Raw genomic sequence first — 10321 nt, forward strand, 5'->3', positions numbered from 1 at the left:
GATAGAAAGGTGGGGAGATGGGATTAAAGCCATGGGAAATAAGCCCGGAGAAGTCCTTGGGGGCCCATCCTGGCAATCCTTTCAAAATTTGAGATTCTTTTAAAATTTCTTTTTTAATAGGCTCCATTGGACTTGAAACAGTTAAAAGATGTTGTTTATAAAAGGGAGGAGGAGTGGCGGGCTAGTGGGGAAGATTGTTTAAATCGTATTGCCCTCCAGGGGCCTTTAGGGAAGGTGAGGTCTTGAAAGGGAAGAGACCACCCAGAAGTTGAATTGGCTTTATTTGAAGAATCGCTGTTTTAACATTGGTTTGGCGGGAAGTCCTGAGATTGGATTTTGATGCTCCTGGCTTCTGCGCTTCAGTCCTGCTGTCAAGGGGTTTTTTGATATATACAAGCCTGTTGGGACAATGGCTTTGTGCTCAGAGAAGAAAGGATGGCCTGTGTGTACATGGGCGTTGGGGAGTGATAGGCGGATGCCATGGGATGGGCGGTGCCCACACAGATTGTAGACTAACACCTTATTATTTGAAGTCATTTCCTCTCTCTGCCTTTCTCTGTCCTGGGACCTCAGGTGGCCTCTGAGCCCTCACAGCCCTCCTGCAAGTCCCAGGGGAGAGGCTGTGCACAGTGCAGAGAAGCCCACCCTGCCACTCTGCATTCCAGGCACTAGAGTGGACGTCAGATAAACTTGCCTCTCCAAATCGCTCTGGGTCTGAGAAGAAGACAAATCGATACATGTTTTCTGGAAACCTGTTGTAGAGCCGTCACGCCTGACTGCTCTTCCAAGATTTAACCAACAAGCTTCGCTATTAATTTGGACTCTACGTTCTGTGAAATCCAATTTTTGCCCTCCCACGCCAAAGGCTAATATTTATACTCATTCAATGTTAATATCAAGAAGTCTTAAATTTCTGTACTAGCTAGAGAGGATATTTGAGAGTACTTTTATAGTTCCATTTGATCCTTGAAGATAAGTTATTGTCACCAATTACCTTTAACAGGACTTGAGAGCCAACAGTTCTCTAACCAGAGTCCTCCCTCCCTGTGATTTCAGGTTTGGAAAGAAATCCCGGCCTGCGATGTATGATGTGACCCCCATCGCCTATGAGGATTACAGCCCCGATGACAAGCCGTTGGTCACACTGATTAAAACAAAAGATTTGTAATCTTTTGGGGGATTATTTTTCAAAAAGATGGGCTACTACATTCATTTAACTATTTTTAAGAAAATGAAAAGCTTAAGAAATTTAAAACGTTCGCTGCTCAAGAGTTCTCGGTAGAATATTTAAGAACTAATTTTCTGCAGCTTTTGGTTTGAAAAAAATATTTTAAAAACGGAATTTGCGACATCCATTAGACTACATTTTAACATACTTTCAGCTCTCTAAACTATATGCTTCAACTAGTGTGTGCACTTTCCACGGTAGATATTATTACGAAACCCAGATTGTTTTCTGCGGTTGTTACAGAATAAGTCTAAGCGAGGACAAGTTCGTCTTTGACATGTGATTGTTGGCTTTTTGAGTAGAGTTAGGAAACACATGTAGAGTATGAACCATAATACAGTATATCCATTACTTAAAAAGAAGTCTGAAGTGTTTGTCCTGTGAAAAAGAAACTAGTTAAATTTATTATTCCTAACCCTTATGAAATTAGCCTTTGCCTTACTCTGTGCATGGGTAAGTAACTTATTTCTGCACTGTTTTGTTGAACGTTGCGGAAACTGGAAACATTCGCTTGAGTTTCTTTTTGTCATTTTCGTAACATTTGTCAGGCTAGGCCTTGAAAACAGACATGATGACAGGGCCTAGTGAGGCAAATTATGATCAAATTGAATCTGTATTTTCCTTTACAAGTCAAGGTCTTTATAGTTGTTCCTTGCTAAGGGGTAGTAAATGTAAGAGCGTACCTGTTCCTTCAGTAGTGAGTATTTCTCATAGTGCATCTTTATTTATATCCAGGACATTTTTGTGGCTGTATTTGATTGATATGTGCTTCTTCCGATTCTTGCTAATTTCAAAGAATACTGAATAAATGTTACCAAGTCAAGGATGCTCATCTCTCTCTCTTTTTTTTTTAATCATGTAAAACGTTTGGGTTTGATACTGATTATCAAACAAACAATCCTACCGTCTTTTACATTTTATATGTTCCAAGAAGTACGTTTTGGCGGCTGCTGGAGCCATTCCCTGTGCCTCCTGGGAGCACTCCTGGCTTCCCAATTGTCAGGGAACCAGCTATACTGTCTTGTAAACATGAAAGGTGGAAGAAATAACAAGAATTCGCATCTTAACTCTTGCATCAGAATTTGCCAGTGAAATGCAGCCCATAGAACTATTGAGGTGCGTTGAAATTGAGAAACACTTCTAGACGTGATGTGCAGAGAACCTACAGCTGCGAGGAACATATACGTTGTTCTCCTCTGGGGGCCAAATGAAATTGCCTTAGCAAACAGCACCTAGGTCCTTAGAAACTGGAAGGCAGCTTACAGCCACCCCTATATTCAATTCCATTTTGCATCCAAATGCTGCCCCTGAGTCCCGGAGTCTTTTTAAAAAAACCTACTTTGTTTTCACATGGGAACATTTGGTAAGACCAAGAGAAGCCCTGAAACCAGGTGCAAGGGAGGGGTTTAGGCAAAAAGAAGTATTTAAGATGCTTTTCCTTCCTTCTCTTCCCTTAAAACATCTGTCGCCAATCCTACAAGCAACATAGCAATACAGCCACACTCTGATTATTAAATGATACGGTGCAATATGGTAATGTTTTTAGTTTGTTTAAGTGTTAGGAAGTGAAGTAAGAACAGAATATGAGTGGGGCTGGTGGAGCATCCGTGGGAACACATGCGAGCCTTCCATCGTCTGGAGGAAGACTTGGCTGTGCAGTGCACGGAGACCTCCCTCCACGAGAGACCGCCTGGAAGCCGCGAAAGTTAAACTCCATCTTCCTGTTGATTCCTCCACGTCCCAAGGGCAATGTGAGTCGTGCCGGGACCTTCATTTGGAAGCTGCTTCCATCACACCCTCTCAAATAATTTTCAGTCTTCCAAATTTTTAAATTCATTAGACGTGATACCCCTTTATTGGTCTTTTATCGATTATAATTTGTCTTTTTAAAGCAGTTTAATGGAACCCACTCATTCAGGTTGAGAGCTGACTCATCTGCCTTCTGACAGTCTGAGGCAAACCCCAAACCCATTTAAAGACCTTCGCTTATTCATTTGGACGTTCGTAATAACACCTCTCACTGGGCACTTGTGCTGTGTTAGGCAGATGGTGAGCAACGAGGACCTCACAGAAAGATTCTCGTTCTGGGGTTCACAGCTTGTTTTGAACCAGACCTTCATCTGATAATCACACAAGTACAGAATTATACTTTGAAGAACCCCGTGAAGGAAAGGTAAACATTGCCATCCAGCTGCTTGTTTGTAGCAGAGTGGATCGGAATCTTGCTTCAACCGTTTACTTGCTAACAGCTTTGGACATGGAACTCTCTGAGCCTACACTTCAGTCATTTGGAAAATGGGGATAAGGATAGGACCTCCCTTGGAGGGTCACTGTGAGAATTAAATACCAGAATGTATGTTAATCACTTAGCCCACCTCCAGCATGCATTAAGCATTCAGCAGGTTAGCTATTACTGCTGTTGCTTTTGTTCTCATTTTAGATACAGACCACACTGCAAGGGAGGTTAATAAGCTTAGTATCTGTGGTCTGCAGTCAATGCAGTGAGGATGGTGGAGGAGTTACGGGAAAGGTTGGAGTACAGCCCCGAATGTGTCAGACACTCCGCCATCTTGTTTAAGTTGTTACTTTGCTGTCTTTGTGAAAAAAGCATTTAATAAGCAAGAGTAAACCACCACCCAGGACTTGTTGAACAGGTGATAGTCTCGCAACTTAGCAGAGCTGGAATTTGCCCTGTTCTGCTGTGAGGGTTCTCACAAGACAGGGCAACTGTATGTAACAGCAGGGATCCTCGCCCCCTAGAAATGGTCCAGCAGTGTCTCCAACTCATTTTGTGGTTTTTTTTCAGAGCTCTTTATTCTTGCAAGGAAATGGCATACACAGATAAATCATTTCCAAGTGGTTTAAATTTAATTTCCAAGAGCCGGCTTCTTTGACATTTGTACCCAGGTCTCTACTTAGTAACGTCAGGCTGGCCTTGGATCACCAGCTGTGCCCCTACTCTAATGGCATTCTGCTGCTTCATTTCATGGGACTATAATTTTTTGAACCATTTGGCCTGGCTGTGATTTTCTCCAAGAACTGAAGGGTGGCTGGGAGTCTGAATCGATTCTCTTTCCACACAATGTTGTTGGTCAGTTTAAAAAAAAAAAACTCTTGAAAACCTTTTCAGGTGCAAATAAGTAAGTCACAGTTTTACTGTTAAAGGACTTTACAGTTTACTTCTTGGGGCAAACAGAAAAACCATAAGAAAGATGTACATTCAATAATTATAAAATTGTAAGTAACCACTCACAATCACCCTGGGAGACACTGTGGATGCGCCCACAACTGCCATTTCTCTACCCCTCTTTCAACCCACCGTGGGGTGGAAATACCAGGTATCTGCTCCCCCAGCTTCCTTTGCTTTTAGGGTGAGCGTGTGGCTCAGTGTTGTTCAGTGGGACCTTCAAGGAAATCTCCTTGGACTTCCTAAAACGACTTTCCTCCCTGATAAGAGAGAGAAGACAGAGTACAGACTTCTTGTTGCCCATTACTCTTGCTTTTGTGTGCTTTAACGTAAGGACCAGAGGCTTGAAATGACTGCACACCTCCCTCGTCCGTGGGGGCTGCTGTGCAATTCTGAGGATGTCAGAGGAGAAGGGAGAGAGCTGGTGCTTGGTGATGAAATTGAGCTTTTTATTGGGGGGGTGGTTAAAATAGTACTTTATTTTTTTCCCAGTGTTATTGAGGTGTAATTGACAAATACAGTTGCAAGATATTTAGTGTCCAATGTGATGATTTGATACACGTGTACGATGTGAAAGGATTCCCTGCATCAAGCTAATTAACACATCCCTATTTACCTTTTTTCTCTGTGTGTGTGAGAACATTTAAGTTCTACTCTTAGCAAATTTCAATTATACAATGCAGTTTTATCAACCATAGTCACCATGTCATACGTTAGATCCTCAGACCTTATTCATCTTATGGCTGAAAGTTTGTTCAGCCTTTTAGCAGCCTCTCTCCATTCCCACCCCATCTCCCCACCCACCAGCCCATGGCAACCAATTTTCTACTCTCTGTTTCTTTGAGTTTGAATTTTTCTAAGAGTCCACATATAAGTAATACCATGAGGCATTTGTTTTTCTCTGTCTGGCTTGTTCCACTTAAGATAATCCCCTCCAGACCCATCCATGTTTTTGCAAATGACAGGATTTTCTTCTATTTTAGACAATAATATTCCACATCTTCTGTATTTGTTCATCTATTGATGGACACTTAGGTTGTTTCCATAACTTGGCTATCGTGAATTATGCTGCAATGAACATGGGAGTACAGATAATCTTTTTGAGATAGTGATTTTGTTTCCTTTGGAAATATACCCAGAAGTGGGATTGCTGGATCACGTGGTAGTTCTACTTCTCATTTCTTGAGGAAGCTCCATACTGTTTTCCACGGTGGTTGTATCAGTTTACATTCCCACCAACAGTGTACAAGGGTTCCCTTGTATAAGGATTTCTTTGCCAGCATTTTTTATTCTTGTCTTTTTGATACTAGATATCCTAAGAGTTGTGAGGTGCTATCTCATTGTAGTTTTGATTTGCATTGCATTTCTGTGGTGGTCAGCGCCACTAGCCATATATGGTTCATTAAATTTAAACTTTGATTAGAGTTAAGTAAAATAAAAACTTCAGCTCCTCACTTGCACTAGCCGCGTTGCAAGCGCTCAGTGGCCACATGCACTGAGTCTGCCATGTAGGACGGCCCCATCAGTGATTATGTTCATCATCACAGAATGTTCTAATGGACAGTTTAAACCATTTAAAATTGGGAACTCTAGTCCTTGCAGCCAAAAGCAATGTAACTTCTTTTGAAATTGTGTTGTGTATGTGCTCATAACACAATGAGTCATAAGGCAATACTGGATGAATTGTTTTACCAGTCATACTTTGGAGAGATCAGAGTCAGGGGCTGTGGAAAGAAAGAGGAGAGGGGCCTTGGAAGGTCAGTGAGCGTCCCGGTGTGGACAGCCTGGATGACCAGCCTGTAGAGTGCAGAATTTTCCTAGAGTCCACGAAGAGTCATGAATGGCTTTGAGCAGGGCAAGAAGCATCTTCTTATGCTACAGATAGAAAGGGCACAGACTTTGAAATTGGTCATAACAGGGTTCGATGAACTCTGATAAGATTTGAATTACTCGTCAACCTCAGTGTCTTCAACTACAAAATAGAAATGAAAGTAGCTAATTTAGAGCAGGGGTTGGTATACTATGGCCCAAAGGCCAAATATGTCCAAAGCTTGCTTTTTGTTTTTGTTTTTGTTTTTGCGGAACACGGGCCTCTCAGTGCTGTGGCCTCTCCCGTTGCGGAGCACAGGCTCCGGACGCGCAGGCCCAGCGGCCATGGCTCACGGGCCCAGCCGCTCCGTGGCATGTGGGATCCTCCCGGACCGGGGCACGAACCCGTGTCCCCTGCATCGGCAGGCGGGCTCCCAACCACTGCGCCACGAGGGGCGCCCCAAAGCTTGTTTTTGTACAGCTTGTGCTCCAGCTAAGAGTGGCTGTGTGTATGTATGTTTTAATGAGATCTTAATTTTAGAATAGGTTTTGATTTATGGGAAAGTTGTGAAGATATTACAGGGAGTTTTCACATACCCCACACCAGTTGTCCTTATTATCAACCTCCTACATTAGTATAGCACGTTTGTAACAACTCATAAACCACTGTTAATATATATTATTATTAAAGTCCATACTTAATTCAGATTTCCTTATTTTTTTACCTGGTGTGCTTTTTCTGTCCCAGGATTCCTGCATTGTATTTAGTCGCTCCGTCTCCTGAGGCAACTTTTGGCTCTGACAATTCCTCAGACCTTCCTTGTTTTTGATGACTTTGACAGTTTTGAGGGGTCCTGGCCGAGTACTTCGTACACGGACCCTCTATAGGGATTTTTCTAATGTTTCTTTTCATGATCACACTGGGGCTGTAGGTTCTGGAGATGAAGACCATGGAGATAAAGTGCCGTTTTTATCACATCGTAGCGAACTCTCCGCATGGCTTAGCACCACTGATGTGGACTCGATCACCGGCTGAGGTAGTGTTCCTTAGGCTTCTCCACTGCCAGGGAACTCTTTTCTTCCTCCCTCCTGTGCCCTTTGGGTCACTATGTGCAGGCACACTTGAGGAGTTGGGAGTTACGCTGCACGTCCTCCAGCAGGGAGTCGTTACAGAAATCAGAATGTTTCTGTACGGATGTGTCTACTGCTGTCTCATTTATTTATTTATTCAATAAGTTATTTATACCAGTATGGCCTCATGGATATTTATTATATACTTTGGGGCATAATCTAATACTCCTTTAATTATTTTGTCGCTCACAGTGTTGTCTTTGGCCATTGAGAGCTCTTCCAGTCGGCTCCTGTGTCCCTTTGATATTCCCCGTAACTGTGTGTATATGTTAGTATTTCCTTGTTTTCTGGCATGACAAGATGCTTTAGGCTTATCTTATATAAGTCCTGCCTCAGCCCTGGAATCAGCTACTTCTCCAAAGAGTCTGTTCCTTGGAGAGTGGTTTTTACAGATGACCATTTGAAGTTGATTGGACGACAGCAAACGCTAATGTTGAACCCCAATTAAGCAAAATGCCTCCTCCTCCAAAAAGATTTCATTCTTCTCTTTAGTAGACTTGTATTACACAACAAAGTTGTACTCAATTTTTATTCTATTTTGACTTGAATCCATAACAAATTTGTGCAGCTTTGCTTCCTCTCTTGTTATATAATACAAGTATCTACACAGTATGCTTGGTTTTACGTCTTGAACAGCAAAGCTTGAAATACTTACTCTCTGGACTTTTGCAGATAAAGTTTGCTGACCTCAGCTTCAGAGCAGCTTTCTGAGGTGTGAGTGAAGTAACATGCTTAACCAGCATGTGCTCGCATACTGTAGATACAGTATGTATGTGAGCCTGTGTGGTAAATGTGTGCGTCTCCATCCTCACTGGAGATGGTGAACTCTTTCAGGGCAATGGCTCTGTCTTATTCAGCTTTACCACCCACTGCCTGGTGTGTCTCCAGACCTTCAGTAAATCTTTATAAAGTGTTTGAATTGATTGAATGGCAGAATGGGTTAAAGAGGGATGGAAGACTGTCCATGGGGGAATAATTAAGGTGTTGTGGTCTCCTTTCCGAAGAAGAGATACAAATGGCCAATAGGCACATGAGAAGATGCTCAACATTGCTAGTCACGAGGGAAATGCAAATCAGGACCACAGTGAGATATCACCTCATACCTGTCAGAATGGCCATCATCAAAAAGGCCACACGTAACAAATGTTGGCAAGGATGTGGAGAAAGGGGAACCCTCTTGTTTGCTGTTGGTGGGAATGTGAATTGGGGCAGACACCATGGAAGACAGTATGGGGGCACTGATCGAAAAGATACATTCACCCTAGTGTTCACTGCAGCATTATTTACAATTGCCAAGATATAGAAGCAAACTGAGTGTCCATCAACAGGTGAATGTATAAAGAATATGTGATGTATATATTTACACACACACACACACACAAACTTAAACCATAGGGAAATCTTGTACCTGCTAGTCTGGAAGCAATGCAAGCTTCAGGATCAGCTTGATCTAGGTGTTCCGGCTGTATTTCTTTGCAGTTCCTTTGGTCTTGTCCTCCTCTGTGTAATGACTTCATCACCAGACTGCTTCTCTCATGATGGCAGAATGGCTCTAATAGTTTCTGTCTTAACATACTCTGCGTGCCCTATATAGGTGTGTACCCACTCACCCCATCTCTACTCTGTTTCTTTTTATGTTGTATATTTTCCATCATACTTGACACCGTCTGGAATGACACTGAGTTACTTTTTCAGTTCTTTATTTTCTGTTTTTTCCTGCTATGATTTGAAATCCATGTTCTATATTGACAATGTCTAGGACAGCGCTTGACACATAATGGCTGCTTAAGAAATGAATGAATGCCAGGACATCTAGAGGAGGAACTGGAGGTTGACTCAGAGGCTCCCTCTTAGGAGTGAGGGGACTTCTTCCACAGAATCTCCCAAACATCACTCAGCTCTCATCAGCCCAAATTGGATCTCATGCACACTTTGGAATCGTTCCTCGTGGCCGGCTAAGTGTATACACTCACCTGATTCCTGAACCAATCACTGTTGAAGGGTATGGGATTATCACGAAGCTGGGAAAGCCGTCATCACACCCGTGAACACACGGAATGTACAGTGAGTGGTGGGATGGGAGAAGCACCTGAACATTTTGTGCCATTACAATGGGGGAAGGTACGAATGATACTAGGAGGCCACCAGAAATGTCCTCTACATCAACATATAGACAAGGGAATGACCAGAGTGAGTGGGAAAGATGAAGAAGCATTAGACCGAGAGTTTACAAACCTGGATCCTTATCTTACGTGTTTCTCTAACAAGCTGATAGAACTGGGTGAGTCATTTCACCTCTCCAGGACTGTGCTTTGTCATTTTTGATATTGAGAAGTTGGACCAGTTTCAGAGGTTATGGCTTGACTTTCATACCTGTTATTTGATCCACAGATATGTTTTTGTTTATCCTATACTGTGTGTGTAAACCAAAATTTAAAAATAATGAGAGTCTGACTCCATCTCTCTCTCTCTCTCTCTCTCTCTCTCTCTCACACACACACACACACACACACACACATATTACCACAAGGCAGCAAGTGACTGAAACTGAAGTGAAGCTGCCCCTTTAAGACAGATGCACACAGTCCCCACCACTCTCTATTGTCTCCCTGGTACTAAAAATGAATGTAAGTTACCACTTACAATCTTATTTGTCCAGCTATGTTTGTTTCGTTTTTGCTTTATTTTCTTTTTGTGGATAAACATTTTTCTGTAGCTATGCCTTCAAAGTAAGTAACTGCCTATTATATTAAGTGGGCTGTGTGTTTCGAGGAAAATGAGAGCATAGTTCCTTGTGGGAGTGAAGGCTATTTGTAGTGTTTGATATGCAAAAAAACCTGCCTATTTGACTTAGTTACATTATTTCCTGGCCCCTGGGGATGTTTGTGTTGGGAGCCCATGACTAGATCAGTGATTTTAAAAGCTACTTTTCAAAAAGGTATTCTTGTCTTCCAATGAAATATTAC

At 42.4% G+C, this 10321-nt stretch overlaps 1 protein-coding gene across 2 annotated transcripts in view; it reads left to right on the forward strand.

Annotated features, from left to right (window-relative positions):
• DNER (delta/notch like EGF repeat containing) overlaps nt 1–2054 on the forward strand; it is a 324264-nt gene extending 322210 nt beyond the window's left edge. For both annotated transcript variants that reach the window (XM_067740313.1, XM_067740314.1), the window contains exon 13: nt 1057–2054. In XM_067740313.1, coding sequence (XP_067596414.1) covers nt 1057–1168 — 112 coding nt within the window. In that variant the 3' untranslated portion in view covers nt 1169–2054. The remainder of the gene's footprint in view (nt 1–1056) is intronic.
• The last annotated feature ends 8267 nt before the right edge of the window (nt 2055–10321 follow it).

The sequence above is a fragment of the Pseudorca crassidens genome, chromosome 6 (genome assembly GCF_039906515.1).
Source record: "Pseudorca crassidens isolate mPseCra1 chromosome 6, mPseCra1.hap1, whole genome shotgun sequence".
Classification (NCBI taxonomy): domain Eukaryota; kingdom Metazoa; phylum Chordata; class Mammalia; order Artiodactyla; family Delphinidae; genus Pseudorca; species Pseudorca crassidens.